At 45.0% G+C, this 24,296-nt stretch overlaps 1 protein-coding gene across 4 annotated transcripts in view; it reads left to right on the top strand.

Moving 5' to 3' along the window:
- TSPAN13 (tetraspanin 13) overlaps positions 1–24,296 on the top strand; it is a 47,552-nt gene that overhangs the window by 8,380 nt on the left and 14,876 nt on the right. Inside the window, exons 1-3 of one of the 4 annotated variants that reach the window (XM_056518872.1) lie at positions 12,096–12,244; positions 14,145–14,223; positions 18,741–18,908. In XM_056518872.1, the coding sequence (XP_056374847.1) occupies positions 12,111–12,244; positions 14,145–14,223; positions 18,741–18,908 (381 nt within the window). In that variant the 5' untranslated portion in view covers positions 12,096–12,110. Of the gene's footprint in view, positions 1–11,709; positions 12,032–12,095; positions 12,245–13,123; positions 13,380–14,144; positions 14,224–18,740; positions 18,909–24,296 lie in introns of those variants that run through there. The other 3 variants (XM_056518875.1, XM_056518874.1, XM_056518873.1) reach the window with 3 other exon arrangements.

Raw genomic sequence — 24,296 nt, 5'->3', positions numbered from 1 at the left:
GAGCTTCAATACCAAACACGACCTTAAAGGGGCACTCCGGTGGAAAAGGTTTTTTTTATTTCTATATCAACTGGTGCCAGAAAGTTAAACAGATTTGTAAATTACTTCTATTAAAAAAAATCTTAATCCTTCCTGTACTTATTTACTGCTGAATACTACAGAGGAAATTCTTTTCTTTTTGGAACACAGAGCTCTCCGCTGACATCACAAGCCCAGTGCTCTCTGCTGACATCTCTGTCCATTTTAGGAACTGTCCAGAGCAGCATTATGTTTGCTATGGGGATTTTCTCCTACTCTGGGCAGAGAGCTCTGTGTTCCAAAAAGAAAATAATTTCTTCTGTAGTATTCAGCAGCTAATAAGTACTGGAAGGTTTAAGATTTTTTTTTAATAGAAGTAATTTACAAATCTGTTTAACTTTCTGGCACCAGTTGATTAAAAAAAAAAAAAAAAAAAAAAAAATTCCACCCCTTCAAGGTGATGGTGACACTTTTATTTTCCTTGTAAACCCATTTAAAGGGGTACTCCGCTGGAAAACTTTATTTAAAAAAAAAAAAAATTTTAATCAACTGCTGCTAGAAAGTTAAACAGATTTGTGAATTACTTCTATAAAAAAATCTTAACCCTTCCAGTACTTATCAGCCGCTGTATGCTCCACAGGAAGTTGTGCAGTTCTTTCCAGTCTGACCACAGTGCTCTCTGCTGACCACTCGGTCCATGTCAGGAACAGTCCAGAGCAGGAGAGGCTTTCTATGGGGATTTTCTCCTGCTCTGGACATTTCCTGAAATGGACAGAGGTGTCAGCAGAGAGCACTGTGGTCAGACAGAAAGGAAATAAAAAAAAATAAAAGAACTTCCTGTGGAGCATACAGCAGCTGATAAGTACTGGAAGCCTTCGGCTTTCTGGGCATGCTGGGAATTGTAGTTTTGCGGCTGCCTGAGATTGAAGAACACTGCTTTATAAATAGAATATTGAGCATTACTGGGTCGTCCCTTAGGAGTGTGTTCAGACTGGCTCCCGGTAGGTTCACAATGGGTCATTATGCGCGGCTGAGATGTAGCAGAGTGGGTGGGTTGTATTTCACCTGAATAATTGAGCACAGTCGTCGGTTTCCTCTTCACTTGATCTCTTTCTCCGGTTTCAGTAGTAGAACAGCAGAACAGTTCTATAGCAGTATCATTTATCCAGCCTATGGCGGTAAACATGGCGCTGTTATTTGGTCTCTGCTATGTTGGTATTAATAAAGCACTATATGGCGGTATTTATTTATGCATCGTGTGATACTGCTACTTGGAACGTCATACAGCATATTTTGGTCCTATAGGCTCTACTACTTAGGCAGCTATGTGGACATGTTGTTCGCCCAACGCATGGCGCTATTATTTTGACTTTTTTTTCTGCAATAATCCATAATTATTCTTTCCATTAGCGCACAGCGCGTTTCGGCTATCCGCCTTTTTTTTACAGAAATAATTCCATTTTGTTGTTCATGTTGAATAATGTACAACATATGCAGAGAGCGCGTTTCGGTTAACTGCTTTTTAAAACTGCGCTTCATGTCAAATAATGGACAACATGTGCAAAACGCGTTTCTAGTATCCGACTTTTTTTCAACTGCAATAATTCTTCTATTGTTCTTTTACGTTGAATAATGTACATTATACGTGCAGATCGCGTTTCGGCTAGTCTTATTGATTTTCGTGTCGAATAATGCGCAACTTATGCAGAGAACGCGTTTCGGCAATCCGTGTTTTCGGAACTGCCATAATTCTTTATAGTTCTTTACTTTTGAATAATGTACAGCGTAGGTGCAGGATGCGTTTCGGCTATCCGCCTTTTTCAACCACAATAATTTGTTTTATTCTTCTTCACGTCGACTAATGCACAAGATACGCACAGAACGCGTTTCGGCTATCCGCCTTTTTTAACTGCAGTAATTCTGTTCCTAATTTATATTGTTCCTAATTTAAAAAATGCACAAGCTACGTGTAGAACACGTTTCGGCTATCCGCCTTTTTCAACTACAGTAATTCTGTTCTTATTTTTAATGTCCAAAAATGCACAAGCTATGTGCAGGACGCGTTTCGGCTTTCAGACCTTTTTCGGCTCTCAGACCTAATTCGTTATTGTTCTTCACGTTGATTAACGCTCTACATACGTGCAAAAGGCGTTTTGACCTTCCACCTTTTCTAATTGTACGTGTGCAGTTGGAAAAGGGAGGTAGCCGAAACGCAATTTAGGCGCATTATCTTCCACATTATTTAAAGGGATACTCTGCCCCCAGGCATCTTATCCCCTATCCAAAGTATAGGGGATAAGATGTCTGATCACGGGGGGGGGCCCACTGCTGGGAACCCCCTGCGATCTCTCCTGCAGCACCTCCTGTCATCTGGTGCACAGAGCAAACTTCCGCCACGCCCCCTCCCATAGACTTGCATTGAAGGGGTGGGGTGTGACTTCACGAGGGGGCGGAGCTGTGATGTCACGAGACTCCGGCCCCTGCATCGCCAGTCATCAGGCACGGACCAAAGTTCGCTCCGTGCGCCAGATGACAGGGGGTGCTGCAGGAGAGATCGCGGGGGGTTCCCTTTGGATAGGGGATAAGATGTCTAGCGGCGGAGTACCCCTTTAATGTAAAGCGATGAGAAGAAACGCGAGTGCTGAGACTTTGTTGCCTGACTTTAGAGTAGAGGGTGCCTCCAGCTGTTGCAAAACTACAACTCCCAGCATGCCCGGACAGCCTTCGGCTGTCCTGGCATGCTGGGAGTTGTAGTTTTGCAACAGCTGGAGGAACCCTGGTTGGGAAAACCTTGTCTATAATCAGAACGAACCCACATTCCGGAGTCCGATTCCCATAATATAGGTTTACATTGTGGGATTGCTCTGTAAGCTGTTGCCTAATATATTACTGTACAGTAGCTTCACCCACGCCATGGGGTAATAATACCGTCTCGTAATTTTAAACGTCGGTGACATGTGGCAGGGCTGAGACTCGCCGGAGTATTTGCTCAGCAGGAGGCGGAAGGGGGAGGGGGGGTACTTATTTACATTGCGATCACGTATCGTACTTTTCCGGCTAAATGTTCAGGTGACGTTCACCTGGAATATTCCGGCAATGAATTTCTGCAAAACGAGTGTCTGGTCTGTATTGTCCCCTAACAGGCTGACGGCCCGGATTATCCTGTTTGGTGACATTGCTGCCATACCTGTCGTAAACCGGGACCCGGCCGTATCATCAGTGTGAATGCTGAACTCTGTCAGGGCATGATGGGAGTTGTAGTTATGCAACAGTTGAAGAGAACATAGGCCACATAGGCACCATATTCGGTGGGGGGGGGGGGGGGGTCCTGTTTGTCATTGGGGACCAGGCAGGGCTCAAGTCCTGCAGGAACGCGTGGGAACTGAGTTCCTGCACTTTTTCACAGCAGGAGCACCGTTCCCATGAATCCTGCAGGTCCTGGGTGAGTTCCCACACTTTTTTTTTTTCCCTAGGACTTTACCCCTGGGACCAGGTATATCTATAGACCGGTCCTATATCTTCTATCACAATGACTGAGATTCGGTCACTTCGATCGGAGGCTTAAAAACCGGTTCTGCAGAGATAAGCGTCAAATTGGCCAAAGGCTGAGGAACTGCTCTCCGTAGCCACATAGAAGCCCGGGAGTCAGTACCAAACCATGCGAAAAATGGAGTAAGCATGTTTGCTCAGTTCCTTATACAACCATTGGAATGTGTAGTGCAGCGCAGAGTATTTAAAGGGGTACTCCGGTGGAAAACTTTTTTTTATTTTATTTTTTTTAAATCAACTGATGCCAGAAAGTTAAACAGATTTGTAAATTGGTTCTATTAAAAAATCATAATCCTTCCAGTACTTATTAGCATCTGTATACTACAGAGGAAGTTATTTTCTTTTTGTATTTCTTTCTGTCACGAACACAGTGCTCTCTGCTGACGCCTCTGTCCATGTCAGGAACTGTCCAGAGCAGGAGAAAATCCCCATAGCAAACTTCTACTGCTCTGGACAGTTCCTGACATGGACAGAGGTGTCAGCAGAGAGTACTGTGGTCAGACAGAAAAGAAATTCAAAAAGAATTATAGATGCTGATAAGTACTGGAAGGATTAAGATTTTTTTTAATAGAAGTAATTTACAAATCTGTTTAACTTTCTGGCACCAGTTGATTAAAAAAAAAGAAAATTAAAAAAGTTTTCCACCCCTTCAAGGTGATGGTGACACTTTTATTTTCCTTGTAAACCCATTTAAAGGGGTACTCCGCTGGAAAACTTTATTTAAAAAAAAAAAAAAAAATTATCAACTGCTGCCAGAAAGTTAAACAGATTTGTGAATTACTTCTATAAAAAAATCTTAACCCTTCCAGTACTTATCAGCTGCTGTATGCTCCACAGGAAGTTGTGCAGTTCTTTCCAGTCTGACCACAGTGCTCTCTGCTGACACCTCGGTCCATGTCAGGAACTGTCCAGAGCAGGAGAGGTTTTCTATGGGGATTTTCTCCTGCTCTGGACAGTTCCTGACATGGACAGAGGCGTCAGCAGAGAGCACTGTGTTCGTGACAGAAAGAAATACAAAAAGAAAATAACATGGACATGGAATAAGCTAAAAAAGAAAGTATTCAGCAGCTAATAAGTACTGGATGGATTAAGATTTTCTAATAGAAGTAATTTACAAATCTGTTTAACTTTCTGGCACCAGTTGAATTGAGAGAAAAAAAAAAAAAAAAAAGCTTTCCACCGAAGTACCCCTTTAAAGGGGTACTCCGGTGAAAACCTTTTTTCTTTTAAATCAACTGGTGGCAGAAAGTTAAACATATTTGTAAATTACTTCTATTAAAAAATCTTAATCCTTCCTGTACTTATTAGCTGCTGAATACTACAGAGGAAATTCTTTTCTTTTTGGAATGCTCTCTGATGACATCACGAGCACAGTTCTCTCTGCTGACGTTATTATAATAATAATAATAATGCTTTATTTGTTTTTGTCCTTAGTGGGATTTGAACCCAAGTTCCCAGCACTGAAAGGCAGCAGTGCTAACCACTGAGCCACCACGCTGCCCTTACCATACATCTGCTATGCATGGTTGCTAAAATGGACAGAGATGTCAGCAGAGAGCACTGTGCTCGTGATGTCATCAGTGTTCCAAAAAGAAAGGAATTTCCTCTGTAGCATTCAGCAGCTAATAAGTACTGGAAGGATTAAGATTTTTTAATAGAAGCAATTTACAAATATGTTTAACTTTCTGCCACCAGTTGATTTAAAAGAAAAAAGGTTTTCACCGGAGTACCCCTTTAAGGAGTGTGCTGATCTTTTGGGGAAGCAGTGTTTTTTCCAACCAAAGTGATAAGATTAGGATGGCACAGCAGCACAGAGTATTTGAGGAGTAAAGTGCACTGAGCTGGTAGAGGGAAGAAATCTGTGGACTTAAAGGGGTACTCCGCTGTTCAGCGTTTGGAACAACAGTTCCTGACGTCATAGCCCCGTCACGCCCCCTCCCATAGACTTGCATTGAGGGAGCGGGGCGTGACATCATGAGGGGCCGGGGCTATGAGGTCACAAGCTCCCGGCGCCGCCTCCAGCGTTCGGAACAGTTTGTTCCAAACGCTGAGCAGTGGAGTACCCCTTTAAGGGGGAATCCGGATTCTAATGGCACGTCTCCCTCGGACTGCTGTTATACGCCTTTGTAATGGCTGGTTACACCTCCCCCACTGATGGTATCAGGATTCCTACTAAGCCAAGTGTGAAAGTGTCAGAAAGGAAAACCGGTTCATAGAGCTCAGCAGAGGTCACATGGGAGTAACCTGTCATATGACGCTGATCTATCGGCTAGTAATGTCTGTCAGGTGACAGTGTGACGGAGACGCTGCTCTGCACGGAGTGAGCTAATGTGCCAGATAAATAAGGACGTAAACCTATACAGTACACTGCTGTGATAAAGTGCTGAGGATGGCAATATATAGTGTATGGGCACTGCTATACTGCACTCAGAAAGTATTCACACCCCTTCACTGTTCTCACATTCTGTTCTGTTGCTCCTTGTGTTCCCCATTATTCTGCCCTCAATCCCTCATAATGAACAGAATGTTAGAAATCTTTACTAATTTATTGAAAAGGAAAAACTATAGTCTTGCAGTGACATAAGTATTCATACCCTTTACTAACACGCATGACATAAGTATTCATACCCTTTACTCAAAACTTAGTTGAAGCCCCTTTGGCAGTGATTCCAGTTTTCTTGGGGATGAGGCCACAAGGTTTACGCACTTGGATTTGGGGATTTTCGGCCATTATTCTCTGCTGATCCTCTCAGCTGTCCGGTTAGAAGAGAATCATTGACGAAAACCATTTTCAGGTCTCTCCAGAGATGTTCTGTTGGGTTAGGGCACTAACTGGGACACTCAAGGACATTCTCAGAGTTGTCCCTAAGCCGCTCCAGGTGATGGGCAGTGCCTGGTTTCCTCCAGACATGATGCTGCCCCCACCATGATCACTGTAGGGATGGTATTGGGCAGGTGATGGGCATTGCCTGGTTTCCTCCAGACATGATGCTGCCCCCACCATGATCACTGTAGGGATGGTATTGGGCAGGTGATGGGCAGTACCTGGTTTCCCCCAGACATGATGCTGCCCCCACCATGATCACTGTAGGGATGGTATTGGGCAGGTGATGGGCAGTGCCTGGTTTCCCCCAGACATGATGCTGCCCCCACCATGATCACTGTAGGGATGGTATTGGGCAGGTGATGGGCATTGCCTGGTTTCCCCCAGACATGATGCTGCCCCCACCATGATCACTGTAGGGATGGTATTGGGCAGGTGATGGGCAGTGCTTGGTTTCCCCTTGACATGGTGCTGCCCCCACCATGATCACTGTAGGGATGGTATTGGGCAGGTGACGGGCAGTGCCTGGTTTCCCCCAGACATGGTGGTGCCCCCACCATGATCACTGTAGGGATGGTATTGGGCAGGTGATGGGCAGTGCCTGGTTTCCCCCAGACATGGTGCTGCCCCAACCATGATCACTGTAGGGATGGTATTGGGCAGTACCTGGTTTCCCCCAGACGTGATGCTGCCCCCACCATGATCACTGTAGGGATGATATTGGGCAGGTGATGGGCAGTGCCTGGTTTCCTCCAGACATGATTCTTCCCCCACCATGATCACTGTAGGGATGGTATTGGGCAGATGATGGGCAGTGCCTGGTTTCCTCCAGACATGATGCTGCCCCCACCATGATCACTGTAGGGATGGTATTGGGCAGTTGATGGGCAGTGCCTGGTTTCCTCCAGACATGATGCTGCCCCCACCATGATCACTGTAGGGATGGTATTGGGCAGATGATGGGCAGTGCCTGGTTTCCTCCAGATATGATGCTGCCCCCACCATGATCACTGTAGGGATGGTATTGGGCAGGTGATGGGCAGTGCCTGGTTTCCTCCAGACATGATGCTGCCCCCACCATGATCACTGTAGGGATGGTATTGGGCAGGTGATGGGCAGTGCCTGGTTTCCCCCAGACGTGATTCTGCCCCCACCATGATCACTGTAGGGATGGTATTGGGCAGGTGATGGGCAGTGCCTGGTTTCCCCTTGACATGATGCTGCCCCACTATGATCACTGTAGGGATGGTATTGGGCAGGTGATGGGCAGTGCCTGGTTTCCTCTACATGATGCTGCCCCCACCATGATCACTGTAGGGATGGTATTGGGCAGTACCTGGTTTTCCCCAGACGTGATGCTGCCCCCACCATGATCACTGTAGGGATGGTATTGGGCAGGTGATGGGCAGTGCCTGGTTTCCCCCAGACATGGTGCTGCCCCCACCATGATCACTGTAGGGATGGTATTGGGCAGTACCTGGTTTCCCCCAGACGTGATGCTGCCCCCACCATGATCACTGTAGGGATGATATTGGGCAGATGATGGGCAGTGCCTGGTTTCCTCCAGACATGATGCTGCCCCACCATGATCACTGTAGGGATGGTATTGGGCAGTTGATGGGCAGTGCCTGGTTTCCCCCAGACATGATGCTGCCCCCACCATGATCACTGTAGGGATGGTATTGGGCAGTTGATGGGCAGTGCCTGGTTTCCTCCAGACATGATGCTGCCCCCACCATGATCACTGTAGGGATGGTATTGGGCAGTACCTGGTTTCCCCCAGACGTGATGCTGCCCCCACCATGATCACTGTAGGGATGATATTGGGCAGATGATGGGCAGTGCCTGGTTTCCTCCAGACATGATGCTGCCCCACCATGATCACTGTAGGGATGGTATTGGGCAGGTGATGGGCAGTGCCTGGTTTCCTCCAGACATGATGCTGCCCCACCATGATCACTGTAGGGATGGTATTGGGCAGGTGATGGGCAGTGCCTGGTTTCCTCCAGACATGATGCTGCCCCCACCATGATCACTGTAGGGATAGTATTGGGCAGTGCCTGGTTTCCCCCAGACATGATACTGCCCCCACCATGATCACTGTAGGGATGGTATTGGGCAGGTGATGGGCAGTGCTTGGTTTCCTCCAGACATGATACTGCCCCCACCATGATCACTGTAGGGATGGTATTGGGCAGGTGATGGGCAGTACCTGGTGTCCTCCAGACATGATGCTGCCCCCACCATGATCCAGATTGTGGAGGCTGCAGTGATCTTTGGGTTCTTGGACTTCTATGTCGTATATAGGCAATGTGAATGCTATTGTATGGACACAGATCTGTTCCTGGCACTATGGTGGGGGCACTGCGGTGACATAGCTCTTATGTAGGGGGATCCCTCGTCCTTACTCGCAGTCACTTGTCCTGTGATGTGACACATGGAAAACTACCAGCGCCCAGGAGATCTGATACCATGGAGGAAACAATCCACCTCCTCCTGTATCGCTGCCACGTGGTGTGATAAGAGCCGGTGACATATCAGGAACACGATGGCTGCTGCGGTGTCATCACAGTTACGTGTTTCTCCTCCAGGGTGTGAAATTCACTTCTGACCTGATTTTATGGCGTGAATCTCATTAAAAAGCTTTTATATGCTGCAATCTGTCAGAAAAACGTACTAAAAAAAATGCATCGGAAACATGGGGGGCGACTTATCTGCAGTGTCGTACAAAATCAGGGGAAATGGTGCAAATTGTGCTAAGTTTATCAAAACAGCCTGAAGACTGGTCCTGATCATTCTATTTGATGCTTTGGTTGCATTAGATTGCCATTAGTGTTTCTATGGTGACAGTCTGGTTGCTATGAATGATTTTGGCGTTGTTATGGTAATGCTCTTTTTATATAGGTGACACTAGCATCTCCATGGTGACGTTCTGATTGGGTTGCTATGGATAATCTCAACTTCACTGTTGTTAATCCAGTTGCTATGGGTGATGTTGGTGTCCAGTGACTAGGGTCGCCACCTTTCTTGCAAAAAAATACTGTCCATGCTAATTTGCATAATTAATTAGTTATGCGTGACATCACAGGATACACATGCGGAGGATGATTTTGTCCTATTCTGACCCCTATAACTTTTTTTTTTTTTTCTCCTTATACCTGTATGAGGGTCATTTTTTGTGCCCCGATCTGTAGTTTTTAACAGGAACATTTATTTATTTATTTATTTATTATTTTTTTTCAAGCAAATTCAGGAGTTGCAGTTAGTTACTACCTACAACTCCCAGCATGCCCTGATACAGCCTGTGGCTCAGCAGCTGCCCCAAATGATAACTACAACTCCCATCATGTTGGACTGTATAGTAGTATATAGTATAGGTCAGTGTTTCCCAACCAGGGGTGCCTCCAGCTGTTGCAAAACTACAACTCCCATCATGTTGGACTATATAGTAGTATATAGTATAGGTCAGTGTTTCCCAACCAGGGGTGCCTCCAGCTGTTGCAAAACTACAACTCCCAGCATGTTGGACTATATAGTAGTATAGGTCAGTGTTTCCCAACCAGAGGTGCCTCCAGCTGTTGCAAAACTAGAACTCCCAGCATGCCCGGACAGCCAACGGCTGTCCGGGCATGCTGGGAGTTCTAGTTTTGCAACAGCTGGAGGCACCCCTGGTTGGGAAACACTGGTATAGTATATGGTGCAACATTCAGGGAGTTGGAGGATTGGTTGGATAAATACGGGCCATTGCATTGCCGCTTTTTTCAATATAAAAATACCAGCAGGGTGACCAAAATACCGAGTGACAACAGCATCTTTGTGATGACCTTTTAGTTGCTGCGGGTAACCTTAACATCTCTGTGGTGACATTCTGGTTGCTATGGATACCCATAACCTCTCTGTTGTTGTCACAGTTGCTATGGGTGATATCAGTATCTCTATGGCGATGTTCTGGGTGCTGTGGTTATCAGCATCTTTATGATGACCTTTTGGTTGCTGCGGGTGACATTAACATCTTTGAACTTCCGGTTGCTTTGTATGACATCAGACTGTTGATATTCTTGTTACCGTGGGCTACATCAGCATCTCTATGGCGATGTCCTGGTTGCTATGGGTCAATCCAGCATCTCTTACATTTTGGTTGCTATGGGTACCATAACTATCCCCTTGTCATTGTTCTGGTTGCTATGGGGAACCTTTTGGTTTCTGTGGGTGATACCACCACCTCTGTGGGGGGGACACCCACATCTCTATGGTGACAGTGTGGTGGTGATGGATAGCACCCCCATCTCTATGGTGACAGTCTGGTTGTGATGAATAGCACCCCCATCTCTATGGTGACAGTCTGGTGATGATGGATAGCACCCCCATCTCTATGGTTACAGTCTGGTGGTGATGGATAGCACCCCCATCTCTATGGTTACAGTCTGGTGGTGATGGATAGCACCCCCATCTCTATGGTTACAGTCTGGTTGTGATGGATAGCACCCCCATCTCTATGGTTACAGTCTGGTTGTGATGGATAGCACCCCCATCTCTATGGTAACAGTCTGGTTGTGATGAATAGCACCCCCATCTCTATGGTGACAGTCTGGTGATGATGGATAGCACCCCCATCTCTATGGTTACAGTCTGGTGATGATGGATAGCACCCCCATCTCTATGGTTACAGTCTGGTGGTGATGGATAGCACCCCCATCTCTATGGTTACAGTCTGGTGGTGATGGATAGCACCCCCATCTCTATGGTTACAGTCTGGTGGTGATGGATAGCACCCCCATCTCTATGGTTACAGTCTGGTTGTAATGGATAGCACCCCCATCTCTATGGTTACAGTCTGGTTGTGATGGATAGCACCCCCATCTCTATGGTGACAGTCTGGTAGTGTTGGATAGCACCCCCATCTCTATGGTGACAGTCTGGTGGTGTTGGATAGCACCCCCATCTCTATGGTGACAGTCTGGTGGTGTTGGATAGCACCCCCATCTCTATGGTGACAGTCTGGTGGTGATGGATAGCACCCCCATCTCTATGGTGACAGTCTGGTAGTGTTGGATAGCACCCCCATCTCTATGGTGACAGTCTGGTGGTGTTGGATAGCACCCCCATCTCTATGGTGACAGTCTGGTGGTGTTGGATAGCACCCCCATCTCTATGGTGACAGTCTGGTTGTGATGGATAGCACCCCCATCTCTATGGTTACAGTCTGGTTGTGATGGATAGCACCCCCCATCTCTATGGTTACAGTCTGGTTGTGATGGATAGCACCCCCATCTCTATGGTTACAGTCTGGTTGTGTTGGATAGCACCCCCATCTCTATGGTGACATTTCAGTTGCTGCAGGTGACATCATAGTCTCTGTGGTGAAGTTGTTTGTTGCAGGTGACTGATCAGAGTTTCCGTAGATCCTTCATCCATACAATGGTCACCGATAGGAGAACGTCCCCTGCATCCTCCATTCTCTCCTCACTTTCCTGGATCTGTTCCCACAATAGCAGCATTGACATCACCCTCCCGGCCTGCGGCATCATCCGTGTGTGGATGCGCACGCAGTTGTTTCCATGGAGACGGCCTGCACCATTCAGCCATTGTCGAAGTCTCTGAAGGATTCAGTCACCCATTCACAAATGGCTTTGACAAGGGGTTAAGTAGCTGTGTCACATTTCACATGGTGAATTAAGGGGGCGCCGGGCCTGGGAATATATACGCCACAGACCCCTGGATGGATTCCCAGACTGTCCACGGCGCTTCACCTGCTATCATAGCAACTAAAACCAATATCACCCAGCTATCCCAGACTCCTGAATGTCCAATCTGCATATTAATACATCTACTCCTGTATCACTGCATAACTAGGTGGGCTTTCCATTCATGAGCTCGGAGAGTTGCATAACAACAGCTTTGGTATCCATATAGTCTCCAAACTGTGGACTGCCAGATGTTGCAAAACTACAACTCCCAGCATGCCTGGACTTGTAGTTTTGCAACAGCTGGAGGTCCACAGTTTGGAGACCTAGGATATAACCATTACTGACCCCAGCCTGGAAATTAGATGCCAGAGAGAGCAAAATTCAGCACACCTCCGATTTAGTGCATTATCATCCCATATAGAGCACATGAACCCTTCATCACACCCCAAAACAAATACACACCTCACACCTCTTAAAAAGAGACTGAAAAATAAGACCCCCTTGTGGTGGCCCAGTACAGGAGTTTCACCCCTCTACCATTGCTGCCCTGTCTGGCGGACTCTATTGCAGTGCCCCCTGAGTCCCCCCTTAAGTGGAGTATGTTAAATGGTTAATAAGTGCCTATATTATCTAATGTAATGAATACCGTATTTTTCGCCATATAAGACGCACCCAATTTTAAAGGATGAAAATCCAGGGGAATAAAAAAATCTGAACCTTCAACCTGCGGACCTCCAGATGTTGCAAAACTACAACTCCAGGCATGCCCGGACAGCCGTTGGCTGTCCGGGCATGCCAGGAGTTGTAGTTTTGCAACATCTGGAGGTCCGCAGGTTGAAGACCACTGGTATAGGAGGTAATACTCACGTGTTCGCGCCGCTCCGGACCCGTCACCGAACACCGTTCCGGCCGTTGATGGGCGCAGGGACTGCCGCGATAGGACAGGTTTTAATGTGTATTTGCCATATAAGACACACCAACTCCCAAGCCCCCCCCCCCCCCCCCCAGTGTTGGGGAAGAAAAAGTTCGGCGTATATGACGTTATTACCTTTTTAAAGGTTGTTACCAAGTCTTGTAACCAAGGAAGGTACCAGTGATCAGGTGACTTATAGGGTGACCTATGGGACCCCTCCAGAGTCTCCCCCATATAGTCTCTTGGTGGAGCTAGTTCAGTCTCTTAGTCTCTTCCCTACTGAGTGCAGCAAGGTCAAGTCCTGAGCGAGTGTCTGGTGTCCTGAGGAAGCCCAAAGCCAACCACGCAGCCACAAGTCTACTGCCCCACAGGTGAACGTCAAAACCTGGTAAGCTGCATACGGAGTGAAGTCTGTCTAGTCAGTCCCAGTCAAGTCAGTCAAGGTTAATCTGTGTCAAGTCAGTGTGGCCCTGCATCAAATTGTCCAAGTCCACTACAAGTCCCAGCGAACACTAAAGTTTCTGAAGTTACTGGTCACCTCCTTGGGCCTGGCTAAGCTGTTAAGACTGTTACACCTGTCTATGTCAGTAAAGCTGCTGTTGTTCCGTAACTTGGCATCGGAGTCATTATTGAGCCCGTGCCTAGCCCAGGATCCAGCGGTATACCTTCAGGTGGTGAAGAGGTTAAATCATGTCCTGGCGTCACGAACACAAGGGGTTAATGCCATCTGCTCCTAGGGTAAGAACATCTGCCCTCCATCACACCCTCACCACACCCTTATCTACAGACACATCCCAGAATACCTCATCTCATACAAATCCCATATGGGACCCCCTAAATAATACAGACCCTAGATGGGATCACCTAAACTTATACAGGTCCTATATCAGTCCCCCAAACTAATACAGGTCATATATCAGACCCCTAAACTAATACAAACCCCAGACCAGACCCTCTAACGATATGCAGGCCCATACTTTAGTTCCCCTCCTATTGATTGTCACTCAGCTTTCTCAAACTCCAGCATGGAAAATCAGCCCAGTCGTCCATTTCTTGCTCCTTTTCTCACCAGTCAGATTTGCCTTTTTTTTTACATGTTTGAATATGGCCTTTACACTGTAATATTTTATCCCCTGCTGTCCCCTGCTGTCAGGGAGGACTGGCCATTTAGGACCCTTTTAAACCTGAGTGATGGGATCACATTGGTTGACACCCAGCTTTCCCAGGCACAGGTAAAAGTAAAACAACCATCTAAATAGAATTATCAACCACTTGACACATATGAGAAACTTTTATTTTATTTTTTTTGTTTTGCTCTTTTATATGACTTTTAGTTATGGTGCTGGTAAGGAATGTGGAGTTTACAGCCGATCTGGACTCCGATGACCTTTGTCGGTGACTGAGCTGCTGCGGCCCAGCGCATTGTTGTGCAGTCACTGTAATTCCAGGTTCAGTCACAATCGTCCATTGTCCCTGGAGGGCCGGGTGAGCCGGCTGCTGTTATATCGGGGTGTATATCACTTTAAGAAATCTTTGCCTTCTCCCTGGTCCCAGATGATGATACCTGAAATTCTGTGCAATTTTTCCAATGTTAAGATCTACACAAAAAGTTGAATAACTTTTTATTTTAATTTTTTTGAGAGTCGGTTCCTTCCTGATTTATTTTCATCCCCAGACAAGTGATTCCAACCTACAGCTGTGGCGGAGCCTAAACTCCCAGCATGCCCAGCCATCCAATGCCATGCTGGAAGTTGTAGTTCCGCTACAGCTGGAAAATTGAAGACCACTGCTGGCGAGCTCCCACAATGCAAAGCAGAATTCCGATTAAAGGGGTACTCCACTGGAAAAAATTTTACATTTTTTTTTTTTTTTTTGGTACTAGAAAGTACCAGAAAGTTAAACAGATTTGTAAATTACTTCTATTTAAAAATCTTAATAATTCCAGTACTTATCAGCTGCTGTATGCTCCAGAGGAAGCTATTTTCACCACAGTGCTCTCTGCTGACAACTCTGTCCATTTTAGGAACTGTTCAGAGTAGGAGCAAATCCCCATAGAAAACCTCTCTTGCTCTGGACAGTTCCTAAAATGGACAGAGGTGTCAGCAGAGAGCACTGTGGTCAGGCAGAAAGGAAATTTAAAAAGAAAAGAACTTCCTGTGGATCATAACAGCAGCTGATAAGTACTGTAAGGATGAAGATTTTTTAATAGAAGTAATTTATAAATCTGTTTAACTTTCTGTCACCAGTTGATTAAAATTTTTTTTTTCCAGTGGAGTACCCCTTTAAGGGCCCTGTGTAAACCAACTTCTATTCATGTCTATGGGAGGGGTGGTGACGGCTGGGGTGCCGTGCCGGAGATGGCGGGGGGTCCCAGCAGCCAGACCCCCGCAATCAGACATCTTATCCCCTGTCCTTTGGATAGGCGATAAGATATCTAGGGGTGGAGTACCCCTTTAAAGGGTTAAAAGAGTGTGAAGTGTTTCTAACTGTACTTCAGTAATCATAGAAACATCTAACTAAAAAGATCAGAAATTACCGAATCAACGATCTGTGCGAAAAACCAAAATATGTGTGCATCTGAAAAGTTTTAGCCATGACTGTAGGCAGAAAACGATAGATATTTAAAGGGGTCCTCCAGTGGTAAACTTTTATTTTTAAATCACCTGGTGCCAGAAAGTTAACAAGATTTGTAAATGACTTCTATTAAAAATAATGTTATCCTTCCAGTACTTTTTGCGGCTGTGTACTACAGAGGAAATTCTTTTCTTTTTGGATTACTTTTCTGTCTGACCACAGTGCTCTCTGCCGACACCTCTGTCCATGTCAGGAACTGTCCAGAGCAGGAGAAAATCCCCATAGCAAACCTATGCTGCTCTGGACAGTTCCTAAAATGGACAGAGGTGTCAGCAGAGAGCACCGTGGACCGACAGAAAAGAAATCCAAAAAGAAAAGAATTTCCTCTGTAGTATACAGCCGCTAAGAAGTACTGGAAGGATTAAGATTTCTTTTTTTTTTTTTTTTTTTTTATAGAAATAACTTACAAATTTGTTTAACTTTTTGGCACCAGTTGATTAAAAAAATAAATAAAGAAATAAAAAGTAACCCCTTAATAACCGCAACTTTGTTATTTCATTGTGGGTGCACTGGAGCAATAAAAGAAAAATTATAGGGAAAGTGTCCGCACCCTATAAATGGTTATAATAATATATTAAAGAGGATTTTATAGCTTGTCCCACCTTATTATTATCACCGTGTCTGACATTGACAATTATACAATTATGGCGCCTAGTTGTTTCTGGGACAGTATTGTGGGGGGGGGGGGGGTTCGTGAAAAACCTCTTTGTGGTACCTGCAGTAGTTATCATGCTGTAGGATGGTCATGGCGGTATCTTTTTTCTGGTCTAGTTTTTTGGTTTTATGTAGAGATGAGCGAACTTACAGTAAATTCGATTCGTCACGAACTTTTCGGCTCGGCAGTTGAAGACTTATCCTGCGTAAATTTAGTTCAGCTTTCCGGTGCTCCGGTGGGCTGGAAAAGGTGGATACAGTCCTAGGAAAGAGTCTCCCAGGACTATATCCACCTTTTCCAGCCCACCGGAGCACCTGAAAGCTGAACTAATTTATGCAAGATAAAGTCATCAACTGCCGAGCCGAGAAGTTCGTGACGAATCGAATTTACTGTAAGTTCGCTCATCTCTAGTTTTATGTTTTATCCTGTTCCAGAGGAAGAGCTGGAAACATGTAGGGAGGAGGAGGAGGAGGAGGACATCCTCCCCAGCCACACAACCTGCCCGGCCCCAGCAATCTGCCACCGGGCTCCCAACAACACCAGGAAACAAATGAGATGTAGCAGAGCCCAGTGTGTTGTTGAAGCCTTTTTAGGGATCGCACATTGTTTACCCGTAAAGGGATTTTCCGGTTTTATGTCAATTTTTAAAGCTTTTATCGTTGTATAATGGAGAGGGGGTTCTGCAGAATAGACTTTTTTTTTGGGGGGGGGGGGGGGGGGGAGGGGAGAGATCTATTTAGAATTGGCGTTTTATACAGGGTTCTGTTTTGGCGTAGATATCCGCTATAGCTTGCCTTTGCCGACAGCTCTTCCTATCGCAGCTTCCTGAACCTGTGTTGATGTGATATGGGGATAGCATAACCCAGTGTGCCTCCAGCTGTTGCAAAACTACAACTCCCAGCATGCCCGGACAGCCTTCGGCTGTCTGGGCATGCTGGGAGTTGTAGTTTTGCAACAGCTGTAGGCACACTGTTTTGACTACATGTAATCTTAAACAGTGGCCCCCAATCTGTGGGTTTCCAGCTTTTACAAAACTACAACTCCCAGCATGTCCTGCCAGCCTTCAATGATCCTTTAACTAGTCAAGTGTCTCCCAGCCAGTGTGCCTCCAGCTGTTGCAAATCTACAATTCCCAGCATGTCTTGACAGTGTTCAACGATCCTTTGACTAGTCCAGTGTTTCCCAACTAGTGTGTCTCCAGCTGTTGCAAAACTACAACTCCCAGCATTTCCTCCCACCCTTCAGCTGATACTTTGACTAGTCAAGCATTTCCCAACCAGGGTGCCTCCAGCTGTTGCAAGAGTACAACTCCCAGCATGTCCTGCCAGCCTTCAATGATCCTTTAAAGGGGTACTCCGGTGAAAAACTTTTTTAATTTTTTTTTTTATCAACTGGTGCCAGAAAGTTAAACAGATTTGTTAATTACTTCTATAAAAATTTTTTTACTCCTTCCGGTACTTATTAGCTGCTGAATACTACATAGGAAATTCTTTTCTTTTTGGAACACAGAGCTCTCTGCTGACATCACGAGCACGGAAAGAAATAATGTGTCTCCAGCTGTTGCAAAACTACAACTCCCAGCATGTCCTCCCACTCTTCAGCTGATCCTTTGACTAGTCAAGCGTTTGCCAACCAGTGCGGCTCCAGCTGTTGCAAAACTACAACTCCCAGAATGTCCTGACAGTCTTTAGCGGAACCATTGACTAGTCCAGTGTTTCCCAACCAGTGTACCTATCTGGGCATGCTGGGAGTTGTAGTTGTTTTGCAATAGCTGGAGGCACACTGGTTGGGAAACACCAGATTTGACCTGTTCCCCAACCTCTTTCAACAACTACAACTTCCTTTATACATCGGCACGATTGATGGGAGTTGTAGTCTTGCGGCAGATGGAGAGAAGCAAGATGGGGAAAAGCTGATCTGGAGCCCCCGGTGAGCTGGGAGGTAACCAACATGGCCGTCATTACGACAACCTCAACTTTCCTAGACTCCTAAATGACATGCACATCTAGATATACAAAAATACCATCCAACCCCAGCCATAATTCGGCTTCATTAATCTGCCATTCAGGAGTCTGGAAAAGCAGAATGTCATTTTCTGTAAAATCCCTTTATAAAGTTTTTTTCCATCTCTTTTCTTGTTGTATCTGTTTCTGGAAAAGCAAAGTGACCTCCAACCGTTACAGCTGACACGTGTTATCACCTAGCTTTTTCAGACTCCTGAATGGCAAGCAATGCCAATGTAATGCTGGTGAGATGTATTTCTGTATAATGGATTTTAAACAATGAAGAATGTTTGTCATGAAGGACTCTAGAAAAACTGGATGGGAGATATAATGACAAAGCAGGTCAGTCATCACCCAGCTTTCCCAGGTCCTTGATTGGCATCTATGCCTATGTAATGCTGGTGAGATGTATATATCTGGTGACTTTCTAATTCCTTTGCTCTTCGCTCTCTTTTAGATGGTCAGCCTCCTGCTGATCGGTATCGCTGCCTGGGGGATCGGATTTGGACTCATCTCCAGCCTGCGGGTGGTCGGAGTCGCTGTGGCGGTCGGGATCCTCCTGTTCCTCATTGCCCTTGTAGGGTTAATTGGAGCCATCAAACATCACCAGGTGTTATTGTTCTTTGTATCCTTTTTTTGCTGTCGTGTTCGCCACTTTTAGCTTTCGTAATAACTTTATGATGTTATTATCTATGGTATCAGCTGCGCCAGGTAGTCGACCTAAGTCCTAATGTTACAGGTGACACAACCGACCTAAACCAATCCACATACAGGCGGGTGTATATCCGCACACAGGGAACTGCAGCTTATCAGCAAAGGGGATTCAATGCTAAATTATTACCCCTTCATTCTCAGGATTCTTGGGGGGGTCCCAGAGTTAGAGTGCCCCCCCCCCCAAAAAAAAAATCATAAAATGATAGTGTAACCAAGCACTAAGCCTTGACTTTGGATTGGAATAATCCTAATCATTCCACAATTACATTTTCTGCTGCTTCATATTATAGTTTGTATCCAGTCTAGACAATGCTCTGTGAGCTAAACATCCTGGACCCCAGACTGATACATTGTATGTAGCTAGTCCTGCTCTCAGCTGAGAAGTGATACAATTGTATCCAGTCTAGACAATGCTCTGTGAGCTAAACATCCTGGACTCCAGACTGATACATTGTACATAGCTAGTCCTGCTCTCAGCTGAGAAGTGATACAATTGTATCCAGTCTAGATAATGCTCTGTGAGCTAAACATCCTGGACTCCAGACTGATACATTGTACATGGCTAGTCCTTATCTCAGCTGAGAAGTGATACAATTATATCCAGTCTAGACAATGCTCTGTGAGTTAAACATCCTGGACTCCAGACTGATACATTGTACATAGTTAGTCCTGCTCTCAGCTGAGAAGTGATACAATTGTATCCAGTCTAGACAATACTCTGTGAGCTAAACATCCTGGACTCCAGACTGATACATTGTACAGTGACCCCCCGACTTATGATGGCCCCGACATATGATCATTTCAACATATGATGGCCTCTCAGAGCCCATCGTATGTTGAAGGCAGCCTCGACATATGATGCTGCTGTGTGTCGGGGCCATCGTACAAACAGCTATCTGACAGCACTGACAACTTCAGCAACTGACAGATAGTTGTATAATGTGCCCCGTGTGCCCCGTTCTGCCTCCTGTTACTCACATGCTGTCCAGCTAACTAACGCAGGCTTCCACTGTGAGCTCCGTGTAAGCCCCGCCCCCCCAGTGCAGCCATAGCCAATAGCTGCAGCATCTTGCTGCAGGCATCCAATGAGCTGCTGGCTGCCCTCCCCTTCCTTTCCTATAGAGCTGTAGTCGGCAGGATCGTAATGGAGGACATTCTGTCCCCCCTGAAGGTATTTAAAGAACTGTACAGTACTGTATGCGATGTCACACATCACATACAATACATATACACACTATACACCCCATACATCAATGTTTCCCTATCAGTGTGCCTCCAGCTGTTGCAAAACTATAACTCCCAGCATGCCCGGACAGTCAATGGCTGTACATGCACGCTGGGAGTTGTAGTTGTGCAACAGCTGGAGGCACCCTGGTTTGTTAAACACTCCCCATACACTCCCCATACAATGGTCATCCCAGAACCAATTAGCAGTTTCCCATAGAGATATGTATTCAACATACAATGGTTCTGAGGCCCCAGAACCAATTACCATTTTTACATAGACATATGTGCTCGACATATGATGGGACCACTGTACATAGCTAGTTAGCTATGGAGTCTAGGGTGTTGAACTCACAGAGCATTGTCTAGACAGGATACGATTGTATTGGTCTCCCTACTGTGAGAAGCATTAGGTCTGGTTAGGTTTTCAGTGCAAGAATATTTTCATTCACTGATAGCAAGCAGAGATATACTTGTAAGTGTTAAGAAATGGAAACTATAATCCAAAGCTGCAAAACTTTTCATTGTGAAATAGTTAGGAAAATTTCTATTTCATAAAGTGAAGGCATTGAATATTCTTTTACTTTATGATTGAGGGGGGGAGGGGGATTCAAATAATAATAATAATTAATAATAACTATATAAAAATCAGTAATAAAAATTGTTAATCAAAAAATATTAATAATTAGAGTTGAGCGAACTTACAGTAAATTGGCTCGTAGCGAACCTTGCAGCTCGTCTGTTGATTACTTTAGTCTGCGTAAATTCGTAAATTAGTTCAGCTTTCCAAGGGCTCCAGTTGACTGGAAAAGGTGGATATCGACCTAGGAGACCTAAGGCTGTCATCCCGGACTTTCCAGGCAACCAGAGCCCTTGGAAAGCTGAACTAATTTACGAATTTATGCAGACTAAAGTAATCAACAGCCGAGCTGTGAGGTTCCATACGAGCCAATTTACTGTAAGTTCGCTCAACTCTACTAATAATAATGATTATTTTTACTATATTTGTTATTGTTTAATATATTATTGTTTATTATAATATTTAGTATTAATAATTTTCTTTTTATTATATAAATAACTAGTGCCATGACCCCTTGGTTCCCAGGATTGTTATATACTATATAGCTAGGATGTACTATCCCTTTATAAGGTGGGAATACCCCTTTAATCATTGCACAATGAAAAGTTCTGCAGCATCCTAATTGAATTTGTGTTTTAAAGGGGTACTCCGGTGGAAAACCATTTTCTTTTTCATTTTTTTTTTTTCAAATCAACTGCTGCCAGAAAGTTAAACAGATTTGTAAATTACTTCTATTAGAAAATCTTAATCCTTCCAGTTCTTATCAGCTGCTCAGAAGAAAAGCCAGTGATCCAGCAATGTCAGAAGATATCCAGCTGTATTCAAAATCCACGATAAAAGCAGGTACAGCACACTTGGGACGACTGACGTGGAAAAGGACTTAGGAGTCTTAGTTAATAGTAAATTTAGCTGTAGGGATCAGTGTTGGGCAGCTGCTGCCAAAGCTAATACAATCATGGGGGGCATCAATAGGGGCATAGATGCCCACGACAAGGAATAATTCTACCGCTGTACAAATCACTAGTCAGACCACACATAGAATACTGTGTACAGTACTGGTCAGACCACACATAGAATACTGTGTACAGTACTGGTCAGACCACACATAGAATACTGTGTACAGTACTGGTCAGACCACACATAGAATACTGTGCACAGCACTGGTCAGACCACACATAGAATACTGTGTACAGTACTGGTCAGACCACACATAGAATACTGTGTACAGTACTGATCAGACCACACAAAGAATACTGTGTACAGTACTGGTCAGACCACACATGGAATGCTGTGTACAGTACTGGTCAGACCACTCATGGAATACTGTGTACAGTACTGGTCAGACCACTCATGGAATACTGTGTACAGTACTGGTCAGACCACTCATGGAATACTGTGTACAGTACTGGTCAGACCACACATGGAATACTGTGTACAGTACTGGTCAGACCACACATGGAATACTGTGTACAGTACTGGTCAGACCACACATGGAATACTGTGTACAGTACTGGTCAGACCACACATGGAGTACTGTGTACAGTACTGGTCAGTCCACACACGGAATACTTTGTACAGTACTGGTCAGATTACACATAGAATACTGTGTACAGTACTGGTCAGATCACACATAGAATACTTTGTACAGTACTAGTCAGACCACACATAGAATACTGTGTATAGTACTGGTCAGGCCACACATAGAATACTGTGTACAGTACTGGTCAGACCACACATAGAATACTGTGTACAGTACTGGTCAGATTACACATAGAATACTGTGTACAGTACTGGTCAGATCACACATAGAATACTGTGTACAGTACTGGTCAGACCACACATAGAATACTGTGTACAGTACTGGTCAGATCACACATAGAATACTGTGTACAGTACTGGTCAGACCACACATAGAATACTGTGCACAGTACTGGTCAGATCACACATAGAATACTGTGTACAGTACTGGTCAGATCACACATAGAATACTGTGTACAGTACTGGTCAGATCACACATAGAATACTGTGTACAGTGCTGAGCACCAGTGTACAAGAAAGATATAGTGGAGCTGGAGAGGGTTCAAAGACGGGCAACCAGGGTAATACGGGGAATGGGAGGACTACAGTACCCAGAAAGATTATCAGAATTAGGGTTATTTAGTTTAGAAAAAAGAAGGCTTAGGGGAGACCTAATAACTATGTATAAATATATCAGGGGACAGTACAGAGATCTCTCCATGATCTATTTATACCCAGGACTGTATCTATAACAAGGGGGCATCCTCTACGTCTAGAGGAAAGAAGGTTTCTACACCAGCACAGACGGGGGTTCTTTACTGTAAGAGCAGTGAGACTGTGAAATTCTCTCCCGGAGGAGGTGCCATGGAGAACTCTGTAAAAGAGTTCAAAAAGGGGTCTGGATGCATTTTTTGGAGAATAATAACATCCCTGGTTATGTATACTAGATTTATACAGACAGAAGGTTGATCCAGAGATTTATTCTGATGCCATATTTGGAGTCGGGAAGGAATTTTTACCTCTAGTATGAGGTTTTTTTTTGCCTTCCTCTGGATCAACTCAATAGGGACTTATTAGGGTTATAGGTTGAACTTGATGGACTCTGGTCTTTTTTCAACCTTATGAACTATGTTACTATGTTACTATGTTACTATGTAACTGTTAGCATGTCATCAGACGCGTTTAGGGCACATCCAGCTGGGTGACAGATTCTGGCAAGTCCATGTGGTAGGGGGTGAGCTGGTTACATAACTTTGTTGACTTATCAGCTGCTGTATGCTCCACAGAAAGTTGTGTAGTTCTTTCCAGTCTGACCCCAGTGCTCTCTGTTGCCACCTCTGTCCATGTCAGGAACTGTCCAGAGCAGGAGAGGTTTGCTATGGGGATTTGCTCCTGCTCTGGACAGTTCCTGACATGGACAGAGGTGTCAGCAGAGAGCACTGTGGTCAGACTGGAAAGAACTACACAACTTCCTCTGGAGCATATAGTAGCAGCTGATAAGTTCTGGAAGGGTTAAGATTTTTTAATAGAAGTAACTTACAAATCTGTTTAACTTTCTGGAAGCAGTTGATTTGAAAAAAATTGTTTTCCTTCGTAGTGCCCCTTTAATTCCTCACAGTTTCAATACCTCTGCTTGCTGTCAGTGAATAAACTAGCTGAGTACCCAGCATTGCCCGATTTTTCCTTCCCAATCCTTGTTGAGGAGGAAAATAAACAAAGGTGGAAGCTTTTGACTTCCTATCCCGACCTCCTATCCCGACCTCCAATCCCGACCTCCTATCCCGACCTCCTATCCCTTCCTCCTATCCCGTCCTCCTATCCCGACCTGTAATATGTGACCAGGTATTGAAATATCTCCAGCCGTACGGAAGTTATGTGGGAACATACATTTCCCATTGATTTGCATGAGACTTTAAACGAAAACCCCGACCCTCACAAATGGGGGTAGTTAAGGGTTAAATTAACTATCCTATATTT

This window comes from Hyla sarda, chromosome 5 (assembly GCF_029499605.1).
Source record: "Hyla sarda isolate aHylSar1 chromosome 5, aHylSar1.hap1, whole genome shotgun sequence".
In the NCBI taxonomy this organism is placed as follows: Eukaryota; Metazoa; Chordata; class Amphibia; order Anura; family Hylidae; genus Hyla; species Hyla sarda.
This window is presented reverse-complemented; position numbering and strand designations above follow the sequence as displayed.